Source organism: Gopherus flavomarginatus, chromosome 5 (assembly GCF_025201925.1).
Source record: "Gopherus flavomarginatus isolate rGopFla2 chromosome 5, rGopFla2.mat.asm, whole genome shotgun sequence".
Lineage (NCBI taxonomy): Eukaryota > Metazoa > Chordata > Testudines > Testudinidae > Gopherus > Gopherus flavomarginatus.
The window spans coordinates 42,701,160-42,716,293 of NC_066621.1; the positions used below are offsets into that span (position 1 = coordinate 42,701,160).

Here is a 15,134-nt window from a genome sequence, read left to right on the forward strand (position 1 = left end):
GCCAAAGGATCTTTGGGACCATGACTTAATCCTCTGTCTTCCCAGTCACTCCTCCCCTACTAACCGACTTCCTCTCCTGCATCTGCAATCCACACACCTTGTCTCCTGCGCATACACACACTCTCAGCACCGAGGCACCCTCAGATTCCTCACCTTGTGCAATGGGAATGCTGCCTCAAAGACCTTTGCCTTTATCAGCTTTTGGAGCGTCTCTGGCAGCAAAACAGGAACAGGAAAGTTAACAGTGACAGGCAGGCACAATCCCCCCCAGCACCCAGTAGAACCCAGGCTGACCCTAGGATCCAAATCCCCCTGTTAAGAGAAAAAGCTGTAGGTGACACCTGAACAGAACTGGAGTTCAGAGCTCTGCTTTGGTGTTGAAAAGGAATTGGCAACAGCCAGACTCTGCCCATTGCAGACAGACAGTACGTAGAACAACCCCCAATGGTCAGCACACAGAGCGACGCTGATGGCAACCTCAGCACAGGTGATGGTCCTGCTGTACCCACGAGTCTCTCGCAGTTTATGTACACGCTGGGGTATGCACAAGGCTGTGCACGAGTTCAAGCATGCCCATGTGCAAGGCTAGGAATGCACATGTCCATGTGAGCTGCACTTGGGATCAGTGGCAGATTTAGAGTTAGTGGGGCCCTGTGCTCAGCTTCGTTTTGGGCCCCCCCGCCCAGGACCCAGCCAAGAAAAAAAGAACATTCTCTCTTATCTCCCCCACCCTGCCATTTTTCATTCTTTTTTTCGTCATCCTCCTCCTATATTATAATTAATAGGAAGTAAATGAAAATAAAGTTCGGTACCTTGATTAGACAACAAAACCAACTTTTTTCCCCCACAGATCACTTGAAAATTGATAAGGGTCTCACCAGACCACTTAATGATCTTTCCAAATATTGTTTGTACCATTAGCTAACTATTGTAAAACACTTTGGATAAGAGCATTTTATCAAGTAAAAAAAACACTGGAGTGCGGGGTCTGGCCAGGAATTAGGATGTGGGAGGAGGCTCAGGTTGGAGTGTGGGGTCTGGGAGGGAGTTAGGGTGCAGGAGTGGGGTGGGAGTTGGAGTGCAGGGTCTGGAAGGGTGCTCAGGGCTGGGGCAGAGGGTTGGGCTGTGGGGCGCTTACTTGGGGCAGCTTCTGTTTGGTGCAAAGGGTGCACGTGGGGATGGGTCGGGGGGGTGCATGAGTGAGGGCAGGTGGCTGGGAGGTGGATGGGCTGGGGCAGGGGGGCAGTGCATGGGGCTCGGACAGTCCCTGTCGCAGCCGCTGGATTACCTTACCTGCAGGGCCGGTGCAACCATTTAGGCGGACTATGTGGTTGCCTAGGGCACCGAGATTTGAGGGCGCCAAAAAGCGCCCCCAATTTTTTTTTTAAATGGTTGAGCAGCCGCTGCTGCTGGGACAGAGAGGGAGTCTGAGCTGCCGGCAGCAGCTGGCAGCCCAGGGTGTCCCCCGGGTTAGGGCGCCGCCGCGGCAGCCGGCAGCCCAGGGGCGGGGGTCCCCTGGCCCAGGGAAACCCCAGGCTGCCGGCTGCCGTGGCGGCGCCCTGACCCTGGGTCAGGGCGCCGCTGCGGCAGCCAGCAGTCCAGGGTGTCCGGAGGGGGCGGCAGGCAGCTCCCGTGGAGCTGCCGCAGTCGTGCCTGCGGACAGTCGGCTGCTTGCGTGGTTCAGGTGGACCTCCCGCAGACATGACTGCGGCAGCTCCACCAGAGCCGCGGGACCAGTGCGCGGGGTGGCAAAATTGCCGTCCGCCTAGGGTGCTCAAAACTCTAGCGCCGGTCCTGCTTACCTGGCTGGGTGGTGGAGGCGTTGCTGCCCTGCCACTGCTCCTGTTGTTGCCAAAGGGAGCCATGGAGGCAGGAGCACGTGAGACCCCTGGCCTGCCGCTCCCTTCCCTGGCCTTTTTCCAGGAGCTGCCAGCAGCAGTGCATGTCACAGACTGCACCTGTGCTACCCAGCATCCAGAGGAGCAGGGCAGGAGGACAGGAAGGTCCGCCTCCCTAAAGCACGCCCCTAGCCAGCCCCTCACCTCGATGCCTCACCTGGCTGCCTGCTGTGGCGCACGGGGCCACAGGAGGCCAGCTCACCAGCTGGGCGAACGCACCGCACACCACACCTCCAGCACAACTCTTAAATGGCTCCCTCCCTGCTCTCCCCCACAGCAGTCCCCCCTGCAGCCAGGGCCAGCTCCAGCTTTTTTGCTGCCCCAAGCGGCCAAGTACGGGGAAAAAAAAGAAGCCACAATTTGTGGCACTTTGGTGGCAGCCTTACCGCACCGCTTCATTCTTCAGCGGCAATTCAGCGGCCAGTCCTTTGCTCCGAGAGGGACTGAGGGACCTGCTGCCAAATTGCCGCCGAAGACCCGGACATGCTGTCCCTTTCCAGTGGCCGCCCCAAGCACCTGCTTCCTTTGCTGGTGCCTGGAGCCGGCCTTGCCTGCAGGGGGTGCTGGACAGTGCTGGGCAGCTCAGCCCTGAGGCTGAGGCCCCCTGTAATTGGGGGGCCCCGTGCCAGGGCACTGTGTGTTTCATTGTAAATCTGCCTCTGCTTGGGATGTGTATTTGTGACTGTGCACATGGGAACGGCAAAAGCAACTAGAAGGGAGGAAATGTTTCCTTACCCTCAGGAGAAATCTGTGTGTTCTGCAGGATAAAGTTGACGATACGTATCCTGAAACCCCAAACAATCAGAGATTAAGAAGAATTAAACACTGAAGGGTCAGCATGGGCCAGAAAAATGGCCTGGGATTACCAGGGCAATGGGAGATAAAGGCTACACCCAGGATCCAGAGATTAAGGAATGTGTTAAGAGATCTGGACAGGTACGGAAGCAAGGACCAGGGCAGGAAGAGGGAACGGGGCTAAGGTTCAGTTGTGGGGAATTGGTGGAGACCAGGCTAGGGGGGCAAGATGTGCGAGGACAGGAGCTCAGTATCACTCCCGATTTTAAATGGTTTTCTAGTAAGGATACAAAGCACGGCAAAGTAATTCCCCATGGGGAACCAGGGAAGGGGGCCTGTGATCCAGCTAACAGGCAAGTCTCGCCCTAGGGTGCATGATCCATCACAGGCATTAGCATGAAGTACCCTGCACCCTGATGTCTTTGAGATCAAGGAAACGCTCACCTGGTGGTGATGGTCACATTCTCCTCCATGTGGTGATTCTGCAACCCGCTGTCTGAGCTCTTCAGCAGACACTGGTATTTTTGGAAGATTTCACTTGGGGCATAGACCCCATAGAATAGTTTCTTGTCCTCGATTTCCTGGGTGTAGGATCAGAGAGAAGGGAGATTAGAGAGACATACAGATGAAGCAAGTATCCAACAGGATTGGACCGTTGGCAAAGAGCTGCTCCGCAGGCAGGACGGTGGGAGCTCTAGAGAACACTCTGCTGCAGAGCAAACCACTGCAAAAAACAGAGAACCAAGAGGAAGCAGAGCAGCCACATTCAGAGAATGGTGTGGAAAGTCTCATCCTCTTCAGGGCCCTGTCACTCTGCTCCATTAAATTTTCTCCCCCACTTTGATCCTCTTTCCCTCCCACTGCTCTCCTCCTACCACACTTCCCTTCCCCTGGGCGAGAAGGTTCTCTCCTCCTGCTCATCAGCTAAAAGTGCTTCTGCTCTCCACATGCCAGCCCCTCTTCAAACACCCTTTCTTTCCTTCCCAGAGTGCTTCCTGCCCCGTTCTCATCACCAGTAATTCCTTGGCCTGGGCTACATGGAAAAGTTACATCAGCATTGCTATGTCTTTCAGGGGTGTGAAAAAACTACCCTCCTGAGGGACGTGGTTATAACAACCTAACCCCCACGAAGAGCACCAGGTCAATGCAAGAATTCTTCCATCAACCTAGCTACAGCCTCTCAGGGAGATGGAATAACTAGCGTGATGGGAGACCCCTCCCATCGCCATAGAGTGTCTGCATTGAAGTGCTACAGCAGCACAGCTGTAGCATTTTAAGGGGTTCTCAAACTTCATTGTACCACGACCCTCTTCTAACAACAAAAATTACAACACGACCCAATGAAGGGGGGACTGAAGTCTGAGCCCAAGGGCTTTAGCCCCAGGCAGTCAGCTTTGGCCCGGGCAGGGGGCTTGGGCTTCAGCTTCGGCCCTGGGCCACAGTTTGAGAGCTGTTGGTGTAGACAAAGGGACTTGGTATTTTGACAGGGCCAGACAAAGAAGTAATACAGCCAGGTGTGGCAAACTGGGAATGTTCTTAAATGTTTTCTCTAAATACTGTGTTGGTGCCTCAATGTCCCCTATGCAGTTCTTATGTATCTAAGTGGTGGAATAAGGGTGTGTGATTGCTGCAGAGCAAAGGGCCAGTGCATCTAAATGCCTGACGTTCTGTCTCCTAGCAACTGATGGCCTGGGCCCCTTCTCTGCAAAAGGTGCCAACTGAAGGTGTTGGAGACAAGGAGGTCAGGTGACCTCCTGGCCCGGGAAAGGAACTGAGCAGAGAAGGAGGGGCTGGAGGGGGTTTTGGAGTCTGGAGCTGGCTGGAGACGAGGAGTGAAGTGCAGATGTGGGGGTCTGGCTCACTGCCCCCCAGAATGGACCCGGCCAAAGGGTCCAGTTTGCTGTATCTACAAGCTCTGTTTTAGAGGCTGTTCCTGTCATTGAATAAACTTCTGTTTTACTGGCTGGCTGAGAGTCAACGTCTGACTGCAAAGTGGGGGTGCAGGACCCTGTGGCTTCCCCAGCACCCCGCTGGGGCAGGCTCGCTGTGGGAAGAGCACAGAGGGGCAGAGAATGCTGAATGCTCCAAAGAGAGACCCAGGAGGTGAAGACGTGTGAGCTTCTTGCCCTGAACAAGTCTGCTCCAAGGGAGAGGAGGCTCCCCAAAGTCCTGACTGGCTTGGTGGGGAGCAGTTCCTGCCAGAGCATCGCCCGGTGACTCTGTGACACCAGGAAAGGGCTGATGTTGCCTCTGAGGGCAGGAAGAGATCTGTATCAATTGGACAAATAGATTTTAAGACCAGTGGGGACTTAATCATCTAGTCTGACCTCCCATATAAACACACCTCATCAGTAACCCTTCTCACTCCAGGAGAGAGGGGTCCATCCAGAACAGGGTCAGAGGTTCCATTGATGAAAAAGGTTTGGGGGCAGGGTGAAAGCCCAGGACTGAATGATCAAGGAGGTTAGATTGCCCTCATCCCCAGAGAAAGTGGTTCATCCAGGGCAGCATTAGAATTTGCTGGAGGGAAAGCTCAGTCTTGAATGAGCAGGGAGGCTGCAAGTGGCTGAGAAAACCAGGTACAGAATTCTTTACAGCTGTTATTGGCCTTCCTTATGCCCTCAACCTTTGCTGCTCCTGGAATGGGTCTGAACTAGACCTCCTGGTATGGAGGAGGTGGAGAATGGGCTCATGCATTAAAGAGCACAAAAAGCAATGTCTTGCTTTGTGTAGAGAACCAAGCCCCACATACGTTTGATGGGAATGAGCACCCAAGCACCTTAGAGCAGTGGAGAAGGAACCCTGGATTGTCACTCCTAGGAGGAGTGATCTAGTGGTGTTCCATGGTGTGGATGGTGAGGAACCCTGTAACTGCCTGACTACAGGCCATATCCTCAGCTGGTGTAAGTCAATGCAACTGTGTTGCTTACAGTGGAACTGTGGTGACTTACATCATCTGAAGCTCTGGCCTGCCATCTGTAAAGCTATAAATCCAGAAGGTGACTGAGCTTCTTGGGGGGGCCGCTGTCTAGGCTTCCAGGGGCAGGTGATCATACTAAAGTTGCACACCATCTGTCTGGAAATCATTTTAGGTGGTGCCTAACATCTGCACCTGCTGCTCCGAACAGGCTGATTATGTTTTGTGACACAAACAGTCAGGATCTTGGACTGTGATATCAGGACTGGATTTCCTCCGATTTCTTTAAAAAAGAGGCTGGGGGAGGAACCATGACCTGGCCGGCCCAAGGGCAAGCGTGGAGGGGAAGCTTTTGCGAGTCTTTCGAGCCAGCTATTTCCCCTAAGCTCACAGAGCCAAATTCCTAAGATCTAATAGAACTTTTCCAGGTTCTGTGACACAATTGCTCAGAGCACTAAGGGCACAGTCATTCAGCTCAGTCAGCGATCCTGTGTATCCAGGGACCTGCCCTCCCCTAGTTAATCTCACCTCGATGGTAAATCCTTTGTTTTCCAACTTGTCCAAGAATTTCTTCCTCTTAGCATCCTTCTCGCTGTCGGACTCATGTTTGTCACATACTAGGATGAAGTCCCACTTCATCTGGTTCTGGCCAAAGGAAACAGCCCAATGAAATCAGCTAGCAGTAGCACTGCAAGGGATATTCTTACAGCTTCCTGTGTGTGTGCAGAGGCCGGACTCTATCTCATCAGGCCAGTCTGGAGGGCCCCTAGGATTCCTTCCCAGCGGGAAAAGGGTGAGGGCTTGTGTGTGGGCGGGCTCCCATTGTTGCTGGGAGTACTGGTTACCCTCTGTCCACAAAGTCAGAGCGGGGAGATCAGGATGGGGACTGTCTCCCAGTGGGCTGGAGAGGATGCCCTGGAGACTTTTTCAGCACTAGTTGAACTGGGAGGGAGAGGCAGTCAGACTGTGGTGTGGATCTACAATTTGATGTCACGTGGGGCTGTGATGCACTCTCATCATAGCTTGAATGTAAGGGCTGCTGCAGCACAGGACAGGAGGATTGTTACTCACTGGGACCAAGGGCTTCGTCTCTTCTGACTTCCCGCAGCAATTTTCCCTTAGCTCAATTTTATCCTGCGGCAAGAGGGAGAGAATGAAAGAGGAGAGGGCATGGAACATTCCATGGGATGGCATCATCTCACACACATACCTAGTATCCTAACCCACACTCTGGGAAAACAGGAAATATGCCCAGAATTAAGGTCTCCTGGGTCAGAACCTGCATCCTCCTGCTTTAAGTAATGGAGGGAAGCTCTTAAATGAGGAGTGAAACCAGTTCCAGCTGGGAAGAGCAGATGTCCAGGATTTCACACCATATTATAGCTTAGAAAGGTCCCCCTTTTCTGTTAAGTACAGAAATAATAAGAACTCTTACCAAAGTACAAAGTCTTTCATCCCCAAGGACTTTGCAGACTACACAAAGATTTACCTTTAACTGCTTCTGGAAAGCAGCCACCACAGGAAGTGGAAGAGAGAAGTTGTTTAAGAGCACTCAGCAACACTACACACTAGGTTAGGACAGAAAATGGAAAACAAATCATGCATCCAAACTGCAGCTCCAGAGAAAATTCTAGCTGGGAAGTATTTCAGGGATATGGCAGGAAGTATAAGCAAGGTGACAGGAAGCCACATCTGAGAGACATGTGATTGAACTGCAGGAAAAAAGGATCAGAAGGAGAGACTGAGGAGCTGATTGATTGCACTGAGGTGCTATCTGAACACATGGGATCCAATTAAACTACATAGGAAGGAAGCAGAGAGGGAGGGAAAAGATCTATTTAAATTTTTCTATCTTTGCTTCTGGTTACTTGTTGGCTGACCTGGAGAAAAGAAAGCAGGGATAAGGGATGCAGATGGTTTAAGAAGGCAGAAGTGGATTAAGGTTCACCTTTGTGCATGCATTTTCAAATGATTAGTCACACTGCTTAAAGTTCACTTCTCCTCCAAAACTGTTTGTGTAAGAAAGGTCAGCAGATCTGCTTTCTCTGTGTATTTCATTCATACCTGCTGGCTTTATTTATGACTGCTTCTTCCTTCAATTAGCTCTGCACAGCTGGCAAAGCTAAGAGAGAGGAGTGAGCTGGATTCTCTTCCTGCTTGTGTATCATCAAGAGAATTGCTTGCCACTTTCCTCGTGTGCAAGAAATACCCTTGGAAGCAAGAGGGCTGGACAGGTGTTGCTGGGGGCAGAATCTGAAGACAATCAGGTTGTACAGGTGTGATTGAGGATATAATTGACCGTAGAGGCTGGCTTTAATTGGCCTGCAGCATGTGTGGTAGTGGGGAGAGGAAGCACAAGTTGGGAGATAGAGGCTTCTGAATACTAACTCTCTGTTACTGACTGTCATCTGGCCTTGAGGAAGTCACTGAACATTTCCATCTCAGCTGGGGTGACAGTAATATTTTCTCACATCACTGGAGTGTTCTGAGGATGAGTTAGTGGTTGCACTGAGCTTTGAAGTGCAAAGCACTGCACAGAGGCTAAGTATTCTCATATACTATAATGCCATGGGGGGAGAGGGTTAGTTTCAGGGCAAGGTGACCAGAGCTAGAGACAGAGTCACTCACACTGTGCTCTGTCCTGTAGACTTTACATTTGTAACCTTCCTTAAGGACTGCAAGTGTACAGCATCTCTAGGGAAAATATAACCAGCTCCAGCAGCTCCTAGTCAATAGTGTGATGATTAGCACACGCTGTTCATAAGCTGCCAGTGGCTCTTGCTTCTTGTGGCCTGAGATATTTGTGAGTCTACATAGCAGGGAAAGAGAAAACCATGATGGATCATTATCAAACCCTTTAATAACCTTGAAAAGGCTAGCAGGGGTCCAGAGATGCAGCCCCTCCCAAAGCAACCTGGGAAAATCAGGAAAGGAACCTCCAGCTCCTTGGCTGGTGTAAATCAGCAGAGTTCTGTTAACTTCAACTGAACTGTGCCAATTTATGCCAGCTGAGGATCTGGCCCCAGATGTCGTCTAACAGCATGTGGCTCCCTGCACCAGTCAATGTCTTGTAGTGCACCACATTTGTTTTCCAGCACAGCCTCAGCCTGGTCATTGTGACAGTGTTTCAAGCTGGGCAGACAGCTTAGATGTGAAGGTGGAAACAAAGAGGCCAACCGGAAACTTGGCTGCAATATGTGTTTGAGTGGTGCTGCTCTTAAGGAAGAAGAGTGCATAGCCAGAGAATGGCATTTGTTTTCAGTCACGGCGGGAAGGTCATTGTAAACCTTTATGAAAGAACTGAGTGAAGCACAATCTGAGGCTCACATGGCTCGCTTCTGATAAGGGGACAGGGCCAACCTTGGAGAAAATCTGTGATCGCTTGTTCTGAAGAGGCGGGGCAAAATTCTCCTCTCAGATTTGCTGGGCTTCTGCCTGCTGAGCACCTGACATGTGCATCTACCACTGGCTGCAGTATGGAGAGAGAGGAAATTCTAAGTGGACCTCTCAGTGATATGTGCAGCCTGGGTCAAAACCCATGAAAGTTAATGGAAAGAGTCTCATTGCCTCCAATGGGCGTTGGATCAGGCCCATACAGAGAGCAGCACACCCAGGCTGAGTACTGCCACACAGACCTGAGAGGAGAAGTTTGCCCTCCATATACCAGATTTATCTAACATCTGGTTATTTAAGCAAATCTTATGGATCCTTTTGGCATATGGGAACTTGAAAATAGGAGTGGTGGTAAGAATCGAGGCCATATTCTCAGGTACTTTAAATAAGCAAAGCTTCATGGATCTGTGTTTATTTACAGCAGGATATGACTGGGATTGGTCTGCCTTCAAGATGCAGGGCTAAAGAAGTGATTTGATGCATTGTCTGTGATGTGCAGAAGGAAATCTGCAAGCAAACTCCTGAGCACAGTGGCAGTTAATGCGCTTTTCTCAGTGATGAGTCCACAGCCCTGATCAGCAAGACAGTCTTTGATGTTTATTTTAAATTGTGAAAGTGACAAGCAGGGGTAGCTGCACTATCCAGAGATCGAGCAAAACAGGCAGATTGCCTACCATGCTTCAGCGTCCATATGAGTATCTCCACACTCTGAAAGACACTGTGAAGTTTTGACAAGTTACAGCACTAACAATATGCTTGGCAGAAAAACAGGTATTTGCTCCTCTGCAGAATGATTCACACATACTTGGGTGTCACCATTCAAAGAGCTAATTAGGGATAGCAGGGGATGAATTCATTCAAAGGTAAACTAAATCCATCACCTTCATGCCTTCAAAGACAAAGTGCATTCGATTAATACTCAATGTCCTCGAAAGCAGTGTCACTTCTGGAAGTGTGCAGGAAATAGAAGAGGAGCAGATCAACCTAGTCTGGCTGCATGTTCAGTACATAATGCATGGCCAGTTTCTTACAGCTCTGTGGTATAGGGGTTCTCTACTGCACACGTACCACCTCTGTAGCAAACCATAGCTTGTTTCATAGGGGTATGGTCAAAGGGATCTTAAAAAACTAGCAAGGGGCTCAAATGACAAAATTGCAATCTGCATTTCAAATGCTCCAAGGTTCAGCAGGGTTTAGATCTAGGGCAGGGGTAGGCAACCTATGGCACGTGTGCCGAAGGCAGCACGAGAGCTGATTTTCAGTGGCACTCACACTGCCCAGGTCCTGGCCACTGGTCCAGGGGCCTCTGCATTTTAATTTAATTTTAAATGAAGCTTCTTAAACATTTTAAAAACCTTATTTACTTTACATACAACACTAGTTTAGTTATATATTATAGACTTATAGAAAGAGACCTTCTAAAAACATTAAAATGTATGACTGGCACGCGAAACCTTAAATTAGAGTGAATAAATGAAGACTCGGAACAGCACTTGTGAAAGGTTGCCGACCCCTGATCTAGGGTTTTGGTTTCAGTGTGTATAAAGACAAGAGCCATTTGTGAAATTCAGGTCTGGATTCAGAACCTCCCCCAGAAAGTTCAGGACTTAGGTCTGAACCAAAATCCCACCTCAGAGGCCCTACGCTCTTTCCGATGGGCCTTACAGTTATGGTTGACACTGCTGGTCTAAATCTGCTCTCACTTGCACCACTGCAATCCCATTGGCCTCCATGTGATCACACCAATGTAAAGGAGAAGAATTTACCCCTTCCATGAACTACTGATACTTTCAGAAATGCTTCCACAAAAATCTGGGCACCAAACCCAGACGTGGTGTGAGCAAGTACAACTCCACTGATGTCGGTGGAGCAGCCCCTGGTTTCTGCTTCCATCTCTTGTTTATGCTGAGTTGCTCATTTGTCACAACATCAGGTTTGTTGAGGCAATGAAAGAGCAGCCAGAAGCAAAGGCTTGAAGGGCTGAGGGAGCCATTCAGAATGGAAGATCCAATAGCAATGGAATGGTCCAATAGCAATGACTGCAGACTCACTCAGCAGTGGAGAGCATCAGTCATAGACAGTTGCTTGCCATCACTGTCCGCAATCGTTAAACTGGGATGGCTTGTGACATATCCAGCAAATTAACGAGGCTCAAATTCAGGAGCTTCTGCTGGACTAATTATCGGTCTGTATATGTGCTCTCACGATGAATACTGGCCAGCAGATCTGCCTCCTGCATATTGATGACTCTCAGTCGGGATCCGTGTGCAAACAACTCAAGTTGCCAATGAATGACCTGGGATGCGTGACCTGGGATTACAGAACCATTTAAAACTGAAACCGCACTGCTCAGATGAACGTGAGGGAGGTTTCAGCAATACAAGCATTGGAGTTCCTCCCTTATTCCACATGAAACTTTCAGTTCCTTCCTTGTTAATGTTCTCTAACTTCCTGGTCCTCCACTCAGTGATTGGAACTGGAATCTTACCTCACACTTGCTTGCATAAGCAGCACTCAGCCTGTGTGCTAGAACCAGAAGAACTTGTCTGCCCACTATGCCCACTGGGGCAGCTCCTGTAACTGAGGCTCTGTGCCCTATAACACAGCTGATGCTCTGGTGTTTGGGGAGTGTACAAGAGGGCACTACCTGACTTTGACTACATATGTGCATGCCCCTGCATTTACTGGCTTCAAAGCGCAGACCTCCCTCCCCCGACCTCCTCCTGCCTTCCCACAGTGCTCACAGGGAGCTCTTGGAGCCCTGAAATTGCCACTACAGCCCTCCCTTAGGCCACACAGTGAATTAGTGGCACAGTTGGGAACAGAGCTCAGGAGTAGCTGGCAGACAAACCTCAGCTTTAACCCCTAGAAAATACAGGGGAGGGGTGAGAGGGGCTTTAAGCCCTCTTTGTGCCTCCCGGATCCTCAGGCTGCTTTGCACCAGTCTGGTTCCCATGCTGCAAGTTATAGCAGCCTGAAGGCTGCTCCAGCTTGCACTGGCTGCCAGTAGACATTGGGAGTGCCAGGGCATGCAGGAGCCCTAGCAACGTGCCTCTTTATTCCACCACAATCCCTGTACCAGACAAGGGAGAAGGGGAGCATAGGAGCACTGCAGTGTCTTCACACCATCTGAGAGTGCCCTGATGCATCTGGCCCACTCTAAGCTGCTGCATCTCTAAGGCTCACCTTCTCTGGTTCCCTCTCAGCCTTATCTCTGTGAGACATATTTTGCTAAGATACTCCACTGCGTGGACCCACGTTTCAGCCGCACCAATGGGTGCACAAACAAGGGGCTGGTCGCTACATATATGCTGGCCACCATGTGTCTAGATATGCTCTGAGCAGGGTTAGATAATAGAAAAACAGCTGTGGCCTGTCTACAGTGGTGCTCTACATTTCTGCCATTGGTGCAGCTCTAGCAGGGCCAGGAATGGTGAGCAATGTTAAGTGGAAAAGGCTAGTGTAGCCACCCCTCTGTCTTACTTCCTTTGTTCAGGCTTCCCTCTCTGATTCCCTCTTGCCCCACTCTCCTTCTGGCTGCCTTTCTTCCACTGGCCCTCTCCCAAGCTGCCTGAAGGCTATTTCACTGGGACAGCCTAATCTATCCCCACAGCCCTGGCTCCTGATCAGCTGCTGTGCATCTGTTTTTCTGGAGTCACACCTGAATCATGGCATCCCATGGCTCAGAGAAGTTTTACATTAACAGAATGACACCAGAGAACTTTTCCAGGTCATTTACACTCCCAGTTAGGGCAGACCCATGTTTCCGAGGCTTTACAAGCAGCTTAGAGTGGGAAATGCCCCAGGCATCAGTTTCCTGCTAAATCAGTCAGTCTAGAAATAATCAATAAATAGCAAATAAAATACTATGTGCACTTTGGGCTAACTCCAGCCTCATTGCCAACCGGAATAGATGGGCTGGGAATGGCCAGATATGGAGGGCTGTGGGAGGAATGCTTGCCCAAGGGGGCGGAGCTGTTCCACAGCTCCAACCCTAATGGCTTGTGCAGCGTGCCCTGTCTCCAACACGCTCCCTCCAGGGTGGCGAGGACCTAACAATCCTCCCTTTGACAGATCTTGCCCTCCCCAAGTCTATCCAGGCCCTCCTCCATTTAACACACACTTTCTGCATTTTGCTGTAAGGGGAGTGTTCATTATGGTTTCCACAGCAACAATAATTTGTTCACATAAGCATATTCAACAGGCATTACAGGTAACTCCATATCCAGCAGAGCTGGTTGAATAATGACAAAAATGTATTCACAAATTAATGAAACCCCGATTGCTGAAAACAATTCACTAATACTGTACCTGATCCTCTCAAGTCCCTCTCAAGTTCAGTCAGGGAGGATGAGACCCTGTTCTAGCAGTTGAGGTGTGAAAACCAAGGGAGGAGAAACTGCTTTTGTAGTTGGCTAGCCATTCACAGTCTTTGTTTCATCCTGCGCTGATGGTGTCAAATTTGCAGAAGAACTGAAGCTCAGCAGTTTTTCTTTGAAGTCTGGTCCTGAAGTTTTTTTGCTGCAGTATGGCCACCTTAAGATCTGCTACTGTGTGGCCAGGGAGGTTGAAGTGTTCTCTGTAGGACCTCCCTACAAACACTAGCAGGCATCCCCCTTTCATATGTACCACATCTACATTATCTCTAGCACATCTACCACTGCCCTTCAGATGATGCTCAGGAGGGTCCATCACCTTGCTACAGACCACAGAGCTCCTGTGCGTAGGCCCATGGGACTGCTCACACTACACTGATAAGGGCTATTCACGTGAGTGAAGTCTATAGGATTATTAGGTCCCATTTATTTTTTTTCTTTACATTCAGGATGGTTTACGGCTGTTTTGGTACCCGAATGTCACAATGAAAATGAATGTCTCTGATCTTTAAGAATCATTTGCAACAAACAGCTTATCACCACACTGACCTCCACTCAGCCTCAAGAAATTCCAAACTCTGAGGAAACTTCAGTTGAATTGACCCATAATACATTTGTATATTTCCCATTCATTCCAGTCTTCTTGGGAGATTCCAAGAGTTGTTTTGGACTAAGGAAAATGCCTGATCTTTCTTTCTTTCTTTCTTTCTTTTTCTACAGAAACAAAACATCTAACTTCTCCTTTTAGCTAAGTGGGCCTTTCCCCCTCACCTTAGTGTGTTTCAGCAGGCTCATAAAAGCTCAAGGGTCAGATCCTTCGCTGATGTAAACAGGCGACTCTGCACAGAAGTCAGCAGAGCCCTACACCGAAGAGCTGAGCCCAAGGTTCAATAAAATGTATTTCTCTAGAGGCCAATGGTTGCTTCCCATCCCTCCTTTCTTTCTTTGATTCCCCCTCCCCCAGCAAACCGAAGTTCACATCATTTGAACGTAAGCGGAGCCTGTAAGCAAAACTGCTCGGCACAGTTGGGGAGCTAGATCGCCCAACAGCTCCGGGGAGATGCCCTGGGAAACCGTGAAACTGCCATGCCACGGAGTGCCGGGAAAGGGGAACTCCGTTTGCGGGATGAGTTCCCAGAGCGGATCGCGTTGCTCCGGGGACTGGAGGATGGCGGGGTGTGAAGCTGGATTGAGAATCGGATCGGATTTTACAAGGTCCAGAGACTTTGAACAACAGGCGCCGAGCGGTCTTACCTGCATGGTGGAGGGCCTGGAACAGAACTAGTCTCCCCTCTCCCGAGACACGGAGCGGGGCTGTGCGGATCGCGGAGCCCGGGCTGCGGGAGGGAACAGCGGGCTGGGCTCGGTGTCCCTTCCTCAGTCTCATCGGTTTCTCAGGGGCTCCGCAGCAGCGCCAGGCTCTCCCTCCTCCCGGGCGGGGACGCAGCCTCCCGCGGCGCGGCGCGGCGAGGTTTGAGGCAGGAAGGGAGCTGTCTTCTCCTGCACCTGCCGGGGGCGTGAGGATGGGGAGTGGCAAGGCCCTGCAGCCGCTCGCCAGCTGCGTGTGGCTGCCCTGGGGAGCCGGGTGCTCACGGTCCCACCCACCACTTCCAGCGGGGGAACCTCCTGTCTTGTGGAGGGGGGGGCTGATTTTACTGGGTGCTGAGCACCCAGCGCCCCCCACCCCGACTTCAGCAGTAGCAGGCAGGGCTCAGCCCGTGGGAGAACCTGACTCCAGGCGTCAAGCCCTAGCCC

The 15,134-nt window shown here is 50.6% G+C and overlaps 1 protein-coding gene across 4 annotated transcripts in view; it reads right to left on the reverse strand.

The window, feature by feature from the left end:
• ANO9 (anoctamin 9) overlaps nt 1-14,931 on the reverse strand; it is a 39,372-nt gene extending 24,441 nt beyond the window's left edge. The window contains exons 1-7 of one of the 4 annotated variants that reach the window (XM_050952850.1): nt 14,634-14,930; nt 8,239-8,419; nt 6,682-6,744; nt 6,139-6,255; nt 3,138-3,274; nt 2,634-2,683; nt 154-212 (exon numbers count right to left, since the gene is read on the reverse strand). In XM_050952850.1, the coding sequence (XP_050808807.1) occupies nt 154-212; nt 2,634-2,683; nt 3,138-3,274; nt 6,139-6,249 (357 nt within the window). In that variant the 5' untranslated portion in view covers nt 6,250-6,255; nt 6,682-6,744; nt 8,239-8,419; nt 14,634-14,930. Of the gene's footprint in view, nt 1-153; nt 213-2,633; nt 2,684-3,137; nt 3,275-6,138; nt 6,256-6,681; nt 6,745-8,238; nt 8,420-14,633 lie in introns of all 4 variants that reach the window. The other 3 variants (XM_050952848.1, XM_050952847.1, XM_050952851.1) reach the window with 3 other exon arrangements.
• Nucleotides 14,932-15,134: the final 203 nt, after the last annotated feature.